Source organism: Lissotriton vulgaris, chromosome 9, assembly GCF_964263255.1.
Source record: "Lissotriton vulgaris chromosome 9, aLisVul1.2, whole genome shotgun sequence".
NCBI classification, from domain to species: domain Eukaryota; kingdom Metazoa; phylum Chordata; class Amphibia; order Caudata; family Salamandridae; genus Lissotriton; species Lissotriton vulgaris.
The window spans coordinates 599515824-599532305 of NC_141697.1; the positions used below are offsets into that span (position 1 = coordinate 599515824).

Below are 16482 nucleotides of genomic sequence, written 5' to 3' on the forward strand. Positions count from 1 at the left end.
GGGAATTTCACATTTACTAATTTAGCTCTCAAATTTGGTCATCTCTTGACTGCAACACAAGTCTGCAGGAGTAAGGGTTCGAATGGAGCCTTTTCTCCAGTTCCAAAAGTCTTCAGTGTCAGTCAGCGGGTTTTTTTATTCTGGTGGCTATGAGTTAAAGTAGAAACTGCTGTAATTCTGTCCTCCACTACCCTTCATTCAAGCCGAAAGTTGTTATTTCTAGCTCTAAAAAATATGTTTAACCCATACAAACAACCATATTTTTACAATGATTGGGATACAGAATGCACAATTACACATTCCGCAAAATAGATGAAACACAGAGCAGCTTTGAGGTCCACACATAGTGTCACCAATAATGTGTGAGGAGACAGATAAAAATCCGGTATTATCATTGATTTAAAGACACTTGGTGATCCCAGGGAGAATAATTTGTGGGTAAGAACTTGTTTGCATCCTCTGTCCCATACAAGACACTTTGAGTTATCTCAAATTGTCTACTTTTTTCAGAAAGTGGCCTTTCTTTTCCAGCAGAGATCCAGGTAAACATGATGACAGAGGGGATCAATATTTCCCAACTCCCAGATATACAGGAAGGAAGGACCGCACTTGAGGGCAGTGGCCAATTTACAATATTTATTCCTGGTGTACTGAAACGTGTTGGGTGTTTTATTTTTGTGCCTGATCGTTGTTTGTGGAATAAATATTGCAGATTGGCAGCTGACCTAGAGTGCGGTCTTTCAATTTCCTAGATAACTGGGAGATATTGGAATTAATTTGGCATGTATATATTTTTTTTCTTCTGATTGCCAGCTGAGTCAAGGATAGAAGAGCCATCACGCATACTGCCTGGAAGAGATATCTCCAAGTCAATGATAAGAAATGTAAAAAACATTTTTTACAGCCCCATAAGTATACAGAGCTTAACAGAAATCTGTCAAAGTATTCCAAAATGTCTGTACCATAAGTAAACATATTGAGCTATGTTTTTATTTGAGTACATGAATGAATTATGACAATACTTCATAAACTGCGACGTTATTCTACTGAGAAGTTACTAGCACATCCAATTAACTGAGGGGAAAGCACCTTTGAGATTTACATTTGAACCTAAAGGCAAATAACTTACAGGCCTAAAGTTAAGCTACTTCAAAAGAATACCTATACTTTATATCATGCAAACCCAAGAATGTATTGAAGTTAAATAATGCAATTATTTCCCAGAACCGGTTTTTATCAGCAATTTCGAAACATATCTTTTCAATGACAATGTTTATTGACAATAGAGTAATTCGGTGTATAAGTATTTATTCTGATGATTATTAATGTAGAACTTGTAGAATGGGTCTAGCATACATAGATGTATTTATTACCAACGTAATCCAGCTATGGAAACATAAATAAATCCACTGGAGCCATGGCCACAATTCACAAACGGTCTGTTTATTTCGGCTTCGGGCAAACCCGACGCGTTTCGCAGTTACCTCACTGCTTTGTCAGGGGTGGTTCATTAAAGTGCAATACACATATTTAAAGGTGCAGGGTTCCACTTGATAGACATAGTAAAAATACTTCCGTTTTTTGTTGTCAGCAGAGTGAATACAAATAAATTTCACATTGCCCTTAAATGAATTTAAGCCATTCATAATCAATTCATAGATACAGCCCCAGTGGGCTAATATAGTTTTTAAAGGTTGAAAAACATTTTTATACCACTGTTTCAAATTTATAATTGTGACAATTTGACTTTCATTATCAACTTTCTTTCTGATATAGCTCTAGTGAGCAAATATTCCCAGCCTTTGGGCAATGCATCTTTGGAAGTTACATCTTCTATCTGCAAAGAAAACAAACGGAAAAACTGACTTTAAAAACTAGTGAGAACCCTCAGTGACCAACAAATAATGAAAAACTTTAAAATCAAGCATATGCAGTAAGCAAAGGTTAGGATACAGAACATGATTCATCTTAGGTGTACAGAAATTTCATTGTCCATATTTAAACCATAGGGAATCACGGTGTTATATTTTATGATTAGCTTTGACTCTAGTTTCCTTAATTCTAGTGTGCGGTTCCCTCCTCTCTCTCTCAAGGGTATTGTATCAAGCACACAGAATTTCAGCAGGCTTGGGTTTTGGTTGTGTTTTACAAAAAAGTGTCGAGCAACTGGGTACTGTTTATCATTTTTACTGATAGCCCGCAGATGTTCTAAGATGCGTAATTTGGCCTTTTTAATCGTGCTGCCTATATAACATAAATCACATGGGCATCTCAAGGCATAAATGGCAAATTCTGTGTCACAGGATAGGTGTTTCAATATTTGAAATGCAGCAACATCTTTATTCAATTTTACTGTTTTGCAGTTAGTGCTGTAGCGGCAGGCTTTACACTTAGAACATGTAAAGAAACCTTGGACTGGGTTTCTCTTCTTAGTATCCTTGATCTCACTTGTCATGAGTATATCTTTTAGAGATTTGTTGCGTCTAAATGTTATAGATGGCTCAACTGACAAGTGTTCTTTCAGATCTTCATCAGTTCTAAGAACCTCCCAAAACTTCTTAAGACTCCTACGTACCTCCCATGCCTGGTTATGGTATGTGGTAATGAATCTCATCTTATTATCCACAGATATTTCTTTCTCTTTAGGGGTGAATAAGTCATCTCTCTTCACTAGGGCAACTTTATCAACTGCTGTTTGAATAGTTGAACAGCTGTATCCCCTCTCCTTGAATCTAGATACCATCAATTGCTGTTCTATTTCAAAATCCTCTTGCAAGCTGCAATTACGTTTGGCACGCAGCAGTTCCCCATAGGGGATACTATTAATCAGGTTTCTCGGATGACAACTCTGCGCTAGCAATAAACTATTGCCAGCTGTCTTTTTACGATACAATTTACTGCAAATTGCATTGTTGACAATATTCAATTCTAAGTCAAGGAATTCAATTTTCTTTTTACTCATCTCACACGTGAACTGTAAGTTGCAATCATTTTGGTTTAGTATATTTACAAACACTTCTGCTTGTTGTTGATCAACTATTGTGAATTGTGGCCATGGCTCCAGTGGATTTATTTATGTTTCCATAGCTGGATTACGTTGGTATATGTGGGATTGGCATTCCCTGCCGTGCTGCCCGCCGTTAACCGTGGCTTGTTTTCTTGCCGAGAACTACGTTGGAGATGTATTTATTAGTTAAGCATTGTTTTTAAATTCTTAATGGTGCTTGTATTACTTACATATTAAATATTGTTTTTTAATTACATAGTACAGTTAACTGTTGTTTTTGCGAGTATTTCTACTCAACACCCACAACACATACATGTTAGTTCCACAGCACACAGAAGTTAGTCTTGGGGTAGATGGAAGCATACGCTTCATATATGTAAATCACACTGTCAGTTTACAAGCATGTACATGTATATGGTATTACCCTAGGTCTAGTTCTACCTCAATCAATCAATGTATCAGGGCTTTATAGAGCGCGCTACTCACCTGTGAGTGTCTCAATGCGCAGGGGTGCAGCTCTGGTTCAGTCAAAGAGTCAGGTCTTGAGGTACTTCCTGAAGGTGTGCAGGGTCGGGAGCGTCTGATGTTAGCTGGGAGCTCGTTCTTGACTGCAAAGATTCTGGTCGATTCACCTCAGATGATTGAGACAATGAGACCTCTTTTCCTCTCAGCTACCTCCATGCCAAAAGATTGTGTTAAAGTGGAAAAGGGACTAAGTGGATTTGGAAGGTTAATTGCTGCATTTAATGACGATACCCTCCTAGACCATCCTGATCCCATATTAATTCTTTAATAATAAAGGACTAGTCACAGCAATATATATGTGAATATATAATGTGAGTTTTCTAGTAGTACTGTTTATTTTCCATAATAAATGTGGTTTTCCCAATTCAAAAGGCTTCTGTCAAAAAAAACCTAGCCACTCACTTTATCATCCACATTCTGATGCATTAACTTTCCAGTTTCACAAACGAACAATTACAATTTCGATGTACTTGCTTGTATTTTTCTAACAGGATATTGTGTTCCCAATTCTGGCACTAATTTGAGAATTGGTGAAGAGTTTGACCCCAGTATGACAGATCAGGAAAGTGCGGGAGGAGAAAAAGGGGACACTGCCGTTAGATCAGGTAAGGTACCTATTCTATACGCTTTTATACATTTTCCCCTTTTACACAATGAACATTCCTTACCTAGTAAAGACTCCAACAGCTGAAATTAGTGTTAAATAGCATTTGTTTATGGTATCGAGCAAACCATATCCGAGGTATGTCTGTGTGTAGGTTTGTGTGCTGCTGCCCGAATAGACTCAAACTAATTCTTATGTCCTGGGCTAGTCGTAACCTACTTCTTTTAAACTCTACCACTATTTAGGAGAACCATCTTTATTCCTGATCTTTTCCAATAGCATCATCATCTCTGGCAGGCATTCTCTATAGGAGCATTATACTTCTTGATTGTGGCAGTGTCTTTCATCTATGGCTTGATTAAATGCTTCATCCTGTGACTGAAATTGCTGCTCGACTTATCTTGAGGAAATAGCCCCAGACAGCCCTTTGGATTAGATGATCCTCATTAAAAGACCTAAAACCATCAACCATAAAGTTGAGCCTTGAGGAAGAAAACGCTGCATCACAAAGGGAAAGGTTATTATTGAGAACAATAAAAATAAAAGTTCCTTGCTGGCTCCTTTATTGAACAGTTCAGTATTTATGTTCTCAAGTAGTTAAAGCTGTGCTCCGCTGTTTTTTTTTAAGTTTAAGAATCTTTAATAATGTATTGTACATCATACAACATAGGGCAAAATGTTATCATATTAAGAATAACATATGTAATAAAAACATGCCATAAAAGATATCTGACAGCTAATTTAAATGTTTAGGGTTTATATAGGGAAAGAGAAGGGGAGGGAAAGGGAAAGGGAGAAATAAAATATACTCTATAAGTGAAGATAAACTAGCAAAAAATACTCATCAGAATAATAGAGGATACAATTAACATATTTTCCATAGCAATATTACAATATGATTGATATTAAACAGGAGAAACAATACACAGAGATAAAAGAAATAAAAGAAACTCATGGAGGTTGAAAGTTTTCTGACCGGTTAATCTGAGAAATAGAGGGTTTATTTAAATAAACCGTTAGGGATAACCAAAAAAGATCTCTATTTATCTGTGGGTTGCAACAGGAGGCAAAATCTGTGTCCAATCTATGGTAATGGCATACAGTGTTCCACCAAGATTTAACTGAAAGCTTATTTGGGCATTTTCAATTGAGTGTAATTTGTTGAAAAGCTTAAGCTAACATGAGGTAAAACAGCCCACGTTCATGAGATAATATCCCAAGTGATTCTGATAAACTTCCCATAAACAAGAGGGACTTTGATAAGGGAATATTAATTTTAAAAATATTTAAGATCCAAGGCCAAATTTGTAACCAAAAAGAAGCTATGGGAATGCATGAAAAAAGGAGGTGATGGAGGTCAGCCAAGGGATGATCACAAGACCAGCAGGTTTTATTATTAGAGTGTGTAAAATTGGCAGTGGAAGTGGGAGTGAAATAAAGTCTGTGGTAAAGAAAAAACATAGATTGAGTAGTAGAAGCAGATCTAGAAATTTTCAACGATCTGGTCCATAATTTGCTCCAAAGTTCATTGCTCCATTCGCAACCAAAATCTGCCTCCCAGGTGAGCTCTATCTTAGTCTTTGATCGTTCCGGGACTGTGAAATTGAGAGATTTATAAATAAGAGAGTCCTTTGGGGATACCGACAGGATTCTAAGAAGTGGATCTTGGGTTCACCAAGAATCTTCAGAAGAGAGGGAATAGAAGGTTTCTAAAAGTGCTTCCATAAGCAATAAAAACGTATGCAGAAACAAGCAAGGACAATTCAAATTAGTTTGGAACTGGGGAAAATAACTAGGATAAGTGCCATTGAATAAGTCCTAAACCCAGAGGATACCTTTAGATCTCCAGGGGCTCCAGAATAGAGGTCTAATATTAATGATGAGAAAACTATTATGCCATAGAGGAGAACGCAAGAACATGTTTCTAGTCATTCTCTTTGGTTGACAATAAGGTCTTAACAATGAGCAAGTGTGTTTAAATAATGGAAGAGATGTGAGACTGGTTTTGGCCATGAAAGCCAGAACTTCCGGTAAAGAAAAAGGGGAACAGAGACGCTCAATACTTACCCATAAAGAGGTGTAAGAAGAAATATTCGCTTGGAGCCAGGAAGAGGCTTGTTTAAGACAAAAGGCTTTATGATATAACCTAAAATTTGGAACATTCACCCCTCCAGTGGATTTCTAAGATGGGATAAAGAGATTCTGGATTTTGTGTTCTTCCACAAAAATTTGGAAAGTAAAGAGTCACGTTTTTTTTTAAATAGATAGGACTGTGGATTGGAATCATTGAGAGAATATATAACATAAATGGGGTGATCATCAACTTGATATAATCTAGACGAGCCCACCCAGAAAGAAAAAGGGGATTCCAGGAGGAGAGTAGTTTGGAAATCCGATCAAGAGTTTCTTTCATATTTATTTTGATTGAGTCCGAAATAGAGTTGGTGAACCACAGCCCCAAGTATTTAATTTTAGAACTATTCCAATGAAATCCAGTTGGATCAAAATGATGTTTAGAACAGAATTTGGATAAAGGAAGAATCCCTGTTTTATCCAAATTGATTTTATAACCGGATACCACCAAAAAATCTGAAAATTCTTGTAATAATGGGGGAATAGAAAGTTCTGGGTTAGAAATAAAGAGTAAGATATCATCCGCGTAGGCAGAGAGCTTCAAGTGTTGGTCTCCGAATAAAAAAACAGAAATAGAAGTGTTATGACTGATGCGAGCCAGAGAGGGCTGAAGGGAAAGAGTAAAAAGGAGAGGAGATAGAGGGCAACCATGTCGGACACCGCGGTGAAGCGAAAATCGGTTTGGAACAAGACCATTAACTATAATGAAAGCAGTTGGTGCTGTATAAAGTAAGGAAACCAGCAAGATGCATTTAGGCCCAAAACCATGCCAACAGAGTGACTCAAATAAAAAAGACCATTCAACTCTATTGAAAGCTTTTTCTGCATCAATAGATATTGCAGCCAGGGAATGAGATAGAGTTGAAGCCTTATTTAAAACATTGAAAAATAACCAAGAGTTATCAGAGGTTAATCAGCCCTTAACAAAACCACATTGTTCTGGACCAAATAGATGGAGTAGAAGTGATTCAAGATGTAATGTCAATAATTTAGGAACAATTTTATAGTCCACATTTAACAAGGATATGGGGCGATAATTTCTGCGGAATTTAGAATCATTACCTTCTTTGTGAATGAGACAAATAGAGGCTTCTAAGAAAGTACTGCTTGCCTTACCAGTCGTGCAGAAGTATTTATAGAGGTTAAAAAGTTTGGGAAGGAGACAAATTGAAAGGTGTCAATAAAATTCTACTGAGAAACCATCTGGCCCAGGGGATTTTTTTTCTTTAGGGAGTTAAGAAAACTAGCAATTTATTAGAGCGAAGTATCCAAATCTAGGGAATCAAAATCAAGGTCAGTGGATGAAGGAGATGGAATATTACTTAAATAAGAGAATTTGATGTGGGCGCTTCTGGAGTATATAAATTCCTATAAAATGTTGTAGATTCATCAAGGATTTCTTGATCTTCAAAAACAAGATGCTTACCCTCCACGGACTTAATAGTCAATCAACGTCCTTGCTTTTCTAGATTTAAGGTAATTAGCTAAGAGTGAACCAACTCTATTGCCGGCACTGCTACGAAGTAAAATAGATTAAGCATTATCAGTGGAGATCTTGTTAAACTCTATCTTAGCGCAAATAAGCTCCTGCAGAGTAGACTCCGATGAGGAAGTGCAAAATTGATGTTCTAAGTACTTAATATTCATTAATAAAGCCTTATGCTGAATGTGAGTGCGTTTGTTTTTCCTGGCTACAAAATCAATAATGAATCCTTGGGCGATGGCTTTAAAGGTATCCCATACCAAAGCAGGGGATATAGATAGACCTTCATTCAAAGAAAAGCATTATATCAACAGACTTTGGCTAGTAGAGTTCCCTAAACCAAGAGAAATGTCCGCACATTCAAAGAACAAATTTATATACGTGTAATGTCATAAATTATTTCAAGAAGTCTGAATTTGGGTGCTCAATTTACCCTTAATACACCAACTACCAAGTGGCGTTACCTGCACACAAAGAAAAGTAGATGGAAAAGCTGGATCCTGTAAACAAAATTCTTAAGTCTCCATCTAGAAGATTTGGGCTGCAAACGGAGCAAATCAAAATCCAAAATCACCGGAGCATGGTCGAGATTAAAATGGGTTAGTTGGAAGACAAATTAAGATTTTGAGCTAGAGGTTTGGATAGAAAAATGTAATTCAGTCGGGATAAAGAGCCATGTAGTGAGGGGAAAAAGGAAAATTCTGTTTGATCTGGGTTACATAGACTCCAGGCATCTACTTGATGTGTCTGTGTTATTATGTCATCAAATTGTTTATGGGTTTTATGGGGAATGAAACGTACCTGGGATTTTCGATCAATAAATGGGTCCATAACCTGGTTACAATCGCCTCCAAGGATAAAAAAAATCATCTTTGTGTTGCATACATTTATTTGTAATAGCAGGCCAATAAGCCTAATCTGGTTGGGTCGGACCATAAATATTAAAGACAGTTAGAGAGACATTATTATTAATGAGTAATTTAACTAAAATTCATCTACCATCTGCGTATATTTCTTGCGAAACTACAGACCATTTACATTTTTTGTGACATAAAATAATAACACCATTCTTCTTTGTAGTTGAAGGATAGACAAGAACAGAACCAACCCAATTACGTTTGGGCTTAAGAGCCACAGCTTCTGATAAATGAGATTCTTGTAATAAAACTAAGTCAGGATTATAAAAGGATAAATGTGAAAGAATTCTTTGCTTTTTTATAGGATTGATAAAACCTTTTACATTCCATGTAACAACTCTGAATGCAAGAAAATAACCATAGAAGTAAAAACAATGGAAATTGACAATAGTGAAGGAGTATAGGGAGAGCAATATAACAAGCCCAAGGATAGATATAAAAGCACATAAGAGAACAGAGAGAAGAATAGAACAGAACATTTTATTATATAGTACAGGAAAGAAAAGAGAGCTTCAGAGCAAAAGCAAGAAAAAGGGTAGAAAGGGAGAGGATGAAAGGAAACAAATAACAAAAAAGGGAAAGATAAAAAAAGGGATTTAGAAAAGCTAAAAGAGGAGACAGTACATAGCCACAAAGTACGACTTAAAAGACATACCTGTTGGGGACAAGAAAGAAATAACACTGGGGTGGTGACGACACACAAGAGAATTACACGCTCAACACTGGGGAGTCCGAGCCACACCAGGGGAGAAAGAAGAGAGCAATGAGGAAAACGGACCAAACATGTTAACTACATCGGACAAACCTGCAAGAATACAAAAGAGAACAACATAAGAGATATCAAGTATGGTCAAACCTTCAAATAATTATTATCTGACAAAATGAGATATGATGAAGAATCACAAAATAGGACTACAATTCAATAACAATGAGAATACCATAGCAACAAATATAAAATGATCAACCATCAGTGTCCATGTGTCCAGTGTCCATGTTATTCAAAGTGTGAGAATGTATACACTTCTTCGGTTCCGCAAGATCTTCAAATGACACAGTATTATTTTGGAAAGTCACCTTGAAAATGCAAGGATGGAGGAGGCCATATCTGGCCCAAGAGAACGAAGAGGAGCACGAAGGATAAGAAACTTTTCTTCTAGTTGCAGTGACATTGGAGACATCCTGAAAAAGGAACAGTCTTTGACCCAGCCAAGACACGTGACGTTCAGGCCTAGCTGCAGAGATGACCAACAACAAGTTAGTAAATTTCAAGAAGAGGATGGCCTCCAGGCTTGACTGGAAATGCAGACAATGATGGGCGAGTGCCAAGCCTGTGCACTCTCTGAATGTTAAGCGAGGTTGGGGAGGGCATATCCAATAACTTTGGCAGGAATGAGGAAAAAAAGGAAACAGGATCATCTCCTTCCACAGTTTCAGGCAGACCATAAATACGTAGATTGTTCCTCCTGTTTCGGTTTTTCAAATCTTCAGTGTGCTGTTGTAGCCTGTGTACGTCCCTTTCCAAAGAATTAATTCTGAGTCTCTCCCTGAACATCTAAAAGTTGCTGCTCCATTACAGATACTATACTCTCCATTGAAGACCACTTTTCGTCTAGAAGCTGCATTTTGCTATTCGTTTCCTCTAAAAAAGGACGTAGAGCTCGAATCTCGTCCAGCAGCAGCTCCAAGGAAATAGGTGGTGATGGCTTATCAGGAGAGGGAGGATCATGCTTCAACCGTTTTGGCTCTGAAAATGGTAGAGAAGTCTTGTTTACTACAGACTGTGATGAGGAAGTGCGAGTAGAGGCCACACCAGCCATTTCTTCAATAACAGGTGGTCGTGTTACTGTTAATGAGTGAGAAGCAGATCTCGTCGAAGGCAGCCCTTTAGGGATAAATACAAATTGGGGTTTTCCTAATTTACCCATAAAAGGGGTACCATACAGCTGGATGGAAATGGCAGAAGCCAGTTTCAAACACAATTAGCCCCTCGAAAATACTGCCACAAAGTAATATACAGCCTCCTTGATGCTAAAATATCTCACAGATAAGCCCTAGTATAAAGCACTAAGCTGAGACATAATAAAACGCAATTGCCAGGACAGACAGTATGTTAAAATTACTAGGGCATGGCCAAAATAAAGTTGATCCTCTACATCCAGTAGAAAATGTCCATGTTTATGTTAGGTTGAAGACTGTTGAATTAGAAAGTACGTTTTATTCTAATTGCCTGGACTGAACAGTATTCTCCTCAGAACTTATAGGTTTTAGTAAGAGCCCAAAGAGGCACACCTTCAGGCTTGAAGTGCAGAGATCCAGTCATAAGTTAAATTGCTAGAGATCCCATAACATTGCAGGAAACAAAAAGAAGATGCCAAAATGAGGTTTCCCAGCACTTACTTGTGTAGGGAAACAAAATGGCGGCCGTTCAGTGAGGTGATCGTGACAATCTGAAAATGAAGAGAAGCGCAGCGCGCTTTCTTACAGCAAGCAGTTCCTCATAATGCCCCCAGGATCAGCTGCAGGAATATCTGTTTGGCGAATGCTGGAAGGTGCAAAAAATGCACCAAAAAGCAGCGACTTGTCCCCTGTGCGGCAGAGCTCCCACAGCAAGCGCCCATTTTGAGTGGAGGCGAAGCCACGCCCCCTCGTGCTCCGCTGTTTTTAATCCTTCAACTTAGATGTATTGCAGTGTGAGTTAGGGGATTCATCTAGACACCCTTCCATTCAGCAATTCAAAGATTCTTCTTAATGTGAGTTATAGATTCCAATAGTTATGTATCCAATCACGTCATCTGATGTGTTTTTGCTCTACCATTTTAGCCCACAAGCTTTCTCAAGTTGATCGCAGTAGACCGGTTTCTGTCAGACCTCCAATAATGATTCATTTTAGCAATTGAGTTGCACGTCTTTTTTTTCTAAAGCTTCCTTATGTCATGGTCTGCAGAGACGTTAGTGTCTTCTTGCGTGTACGATGCCTGGCGTTTGGTAAGACACTAAAGTCTCATTAGACTGACTCTGCCACAAAAAATCCAAAAGCTATATTGTAAAAAAAATATCTTATATCCATATTTAGAATTATATAATAGAATCATTACAGTCTGTTTATAAAGCCTACTTTCATCACCAAAGTTGTTTCATCATACTGATTACAGATTTTCATGTTATCCAACTCAGTGGTGCTTATTTGATCACCCTTGGAAGATGGAAGTTGCGTGTATATGCGGCATGCAAAGCTGTGACAATGTTGCTAAACATGCAACACTGTAGTGGTTACATTAGCGCATTGAGTCACCAGATTGCTTGGCACACTCATGAGATTTCTTGGTATTACATGGTATATTTTACCAATTCTCTGCTCATAAATTGATTGTTTGACTGATAAGGACCTGTCTTCAGATGGATGCAGCACGTGGTTGAAGTTCTCACACATCCCGCATCTTAATATACTGTATAAGACGTCACATAGCACAGCTATGTAAATGTAAAATGTATGTAAATGTATAGGCATTTATATAGCGCACTACTTACCCGTAGGGTCCCAAGGCGCTTCGACCGCTGCGAAACCCTTCCTGGCTTCCCTGAGAGATGGTCCCTTAATGGGTATCTCCAGGGTGAGACCAGGCATCCCCGGCGGTCTGGTGGGGCCGTTAGTGAAGATGAGGCAAGCTAATGCCCAGAGTTCCCGAGTGTGATCGCTGATCAGAGTGGGCACCGAGGCGAGAGAATTATCGAGTCTGCTGACCCTGGTCCAGAAACCTGCCGCGCCGGGAATCAAACCCTGGTCCCGGGCCGTCCTCCGCTCTCGGGTCTGCCGCCTCTAACCAGTGAGCCACACTCAATGAAAATATAGTTGTTACAGTAATGGGATTAAGATTTAACAGTGTGACAATAAATCTATTTTTTAACTGCCTAAGAGAAGATGGCAGTGCTTATTGGTAATTTACTCTTGCACCACAAACATGGCAGAAGGACAGAGTGCTGTGCATAGTACTGCACATCGGGGAGGTACATCGCCTGCATCATTAGTTTGTGTACCCAATGACATTTTGATAGCTAAGCATGTTGGTGTACGGACAACTTATTTGAAATTTGTAGAGGTTTACAGTCTTTCCGATATTAGTCTTGTGATTTTTTTTGAGTCAAATTGCCTGCAGATTGGCCAGATTTCCATGTTTGATGTTGAGAAATTGGGTACAGGTTTCAACACAGTGGATCGGATTCTCTAAGTTGTTATTCCCATTGCGCGACAAAGGTTTCATTAACCCTTCGATGTGCAGAGGGACTCAGCACAGTGAGTGCATGCCTTATTAATATGAATGAAGCAGAAACTGGCTTTGCACCTCTTTACGAACAGGTTTGATTACTGATGCAGAGGCCTGCTTAGGACAGCAGACCTCTGTTACAGGAATTGAATTGGCATTGGATGGGCATGGTCATAGGTCACAATTCCCCCAAAAGTGGCACACTAGACATTTTGGAAAGCATGCAGCAGTCCGTAGGACCATTGTTTGCTCCATGATGGCTGCAGCTTGCCCACACAAACAGCGGGTGCTGCTGGATATTGTCAGCTTACACTTTGTAAATAGCTATGATTTGACCTTGGCAGGGCCGGTTCTAAGCATGTGCAGAGCGTGTGGCAGCACCGGGCCCATGCTAGTCCACTACCTACACCCAGCTCTGCCCACCTACGTCTCTCTGGCTTTGCCCCAATGATGGGCTCTGCACTGCAACCGTAAAGCCTTCCAAGCAAAACCTAGAAGAAGATTTATGTGTGTTGTGTCATTGCATGAGCTTGCCTGGGCCTACACTGAAGAGAGGGTGTATCCACTGAAGAGTGCCTGTAGCTCAGTCCCAGGACAGACTTGCATGACACACACACAGATCACATCTCCTCTCTCCATCCCTCTGCAGAGGCCCTGTACGACCTTTCACTGAAAGTTTGGCAGCACTGAGGCCAAATCGTTCACATGTAAAGCCTTGACTCAGGCTCTTATTAACATGTAATGGACCCATTCCCATGCCCCTTGGCCTTTGTTAACATGCTGGATTCTCCTTCCAATGTGTATTGTCCATAGTCCAGTCAGCCTCTGGGGGAGGAAGAGGCGTAAAGAACAGGAGGAGTGGGCAGCACTGGTGGTTTTGAATATAAAGCTAGAGGGTAGAAGGAGATAGAGAAGGTCTGGAGAAAACTGAAAACAGGAAGAGAAGAAGACGCGAGGAAAGAACATGCGGTGGTGGAAAGAATAGAACATTTGAGAAGTGGAGGGGTAGGACAGGACAAAAGAAAACCAAGACGGGAAGAAGAAATAGGCATGAAAGGGGGAACTGGGACAGTGTTGATATGGGAACACAACAGTATTGGTGATAAAAAGGAGAAAAAAACTGAGCAAAGGACAAAATTGCAAGAAGAGAGGGACAAAGGAGAGGGGAGAGGCTACGAGAAAGGGAAAACAGACAACAGCGAGCCGAGAATGAGAAGGATGAGGCAAGGGCTTGGGAGCAATGGAAGCAATGCAAAACAGTAAGCAGGAAAGAGGAAACAAAGACCATCGAGAGAAAAGAGCACTTAAGGGGCAAGGCATAATTAGAGGGAGCGAATAAGAGATATATGGTTATAAGAGGTTGAGAAGGAGAGGGCTGAGATGAGAGATTTGGGTCGAGAGGCAGTGGGAGAAGGTAAGGCAGGCCATGCTGCTTTTTACATTAATGTCCCTAAAGATGACCACCTGCCTTGGTCTGGAGTCTGACTGTGCCTGGCACAATGACACAGGCCTACTGACAGCAGAATAGGCCACTGAGAAGAAGTCCCCCTGTTAATAAAATGTGGCATTATGGGGGCTATGAGTCTAAATCGTGCAAGGCTGGATCAGTCTTCCGCTCTGTCGAGTTTGATAAACGAAGAACCTTAAATGGGCTAAAAGTAACATCTGTTATTTACTGTGTTTAGAAACTGCAGACATCAGCAGTGCTGCACTAAATTAAAAACTAGTTGTTACATTATTAATACCCTTTCACAGCTCAACTGCCTTTTAGGAACCTGTGTTACATGCATATGGTATTGTGCTAGCACAATAGGCCTGTCAGAAAAAGATAGTGGGGGTATCTTTGGAGATAGTGAGAGTAAAGCTATGCATATGCACTTAATTGATCCATAGGAGATATGTATTCATTTTATTTAGGCTTGTTATTTATGTTCTGATCAATTTCTTTAATGTCCAAGGAAGTTGCCTCTTGTAAAGTTGCTTCACTGTTACCAAAGAGGATGATAAGTCAATATCCCTGCCTGTGATTACATTCTGATGTCACTTTGTGTGTTATCAGGCCACATTCAAATAGAGGGGTCTCATAATTTCCCTCTTCTGCGGCGCCCCTAAAATTTAGTAGATCAACCGTGGCCTTCAGCATTCATTATCCCTTCCATGCTTTACAAATGCAATAGCAAAACAGCAGTGCATTCCGTTGTGAGTAACAAGGTGAGACGGATACCACTTCCTTGCGACTTGCATTGTGTGCATTTGCTTTTTCAAAGTCAACAGCACTGCCTTTACAAATGCAAAGTTTTTATTTGGATCTGGATCACAGTGTTGTCTCTTCCTACTTTAAGAGTATTACAAATGTGTTGGAGGCCTACCTCTGTTTAGACTGCATTATCAGTTTCTTAGATTTTGTCATCCATTGAAGTTTTGGTTATGGTTATACTGTTGCTCCTTATATCAATATTTGATTGCTCTTGTCCATGTTATATGTGAATGTCATGTAATGTTCAAGACACCATAATTCTTAATTTTCTGATTGAACACAGGTATTCAAATATGAAGATTCATCATACTACTACTTGTTTTTCTTTTTTAAATCAGGGTTTACTGATATGTTACTGGGTGGTTCATTAAACATAAAAATCAAGGAGGAATTGTATTCCGTTGACCCCCTTGACTGTGAGAAACAAGGGAGCATCTCCAAGGCCACACGTGAGTAATTATTGCTAACCAAATTGGAATTGAAGTAAGCCGTATAAGCATCTACTGCATTGCTTAGACCAAATTAGATCAAAAAATGTTCACCAGTGATAGTTTGTCACAAATTGTTATCGTAACTCATTCCCCCTGACAGCGTGTGGAATAGAGCAAAAGCTTACCAGGGTTCTGTTATTACAAAGATTAAATTCTATAAAGTGTATTAATCTTTTTGCGTTTTTCGACTCCTTCTAAAATACCAATTCTCCAGAGGGAAGTATTTACCGTATGTGAGGTAAATACCTCCAATTTCGAATTTGCAGAGGAAATTGAGGAACTAAATGTGGAAAGAAGTTTCACATCACCTCTTTCTGTATGTGTCGGAGTTTGTACCTCGCATTTTCCCTTGATGCATTTCAGCTGGGTTGACCTCCTGAAGCGTGTCAGGAGTAAATCGCTAGTCTGCGGTGCATACAGCAAAATTTGAAATTTTTACATTTTGAGTCAAGCTCAAATTGAAGTCATCCTACATTGGGTTCGAGTGAGCTGTGCCTCAGGAGACAGGTGGCGCACCCAATTCGCACTGTCCTTAGTCATATGTCACCTGTACCAGTAAATGGCATTATATTTCCAGGAGCACTTTTTGTAGCTCACATTATTTCTGTTGTAGTTTATATTGAGCATTGCTTCTTAGTAGCATGCACACATTTTTGCAGCTCATACCTCTTTTCTGCAGGGCACACAATGACTTTAAAAGGGATATTTTAAAATATTCAGGCCTGTAGAGTGACTGTTTTTGGATCACTGTAGGCAATATTAGGTCTATTGGATGCACTTAGGAACTTCCCTGAGTACTGGCT

The 16482-nt window shown here is 39.3% G+C and overlaps 1 protein-coding gene across 1 annotated transcript in view; it reads left to right on the forward strand.

The window, feature by feature from the left end:
* The window catches only part of LOC147691934 (uncharacterized), a 407861-nt gene that overhangs the window by 36028 nt on the left and 355351 nt on the right, over positions 1 to 16482 (forward strand). Inside the window, exons 5-6 of the mRNA XM_086939486.1 lie at positions 4024 to 4137; positions 15527 to 15637. Coding sequence (XP_086795612.1) covers positions 4024 to 4137; positions 15527 to 15637 — 225 coding nt within the window. The remainder of the gene's footprint in view (positions 1 to 4023; positions 4138 to 15526; positions 15638 to 16482) is intronic.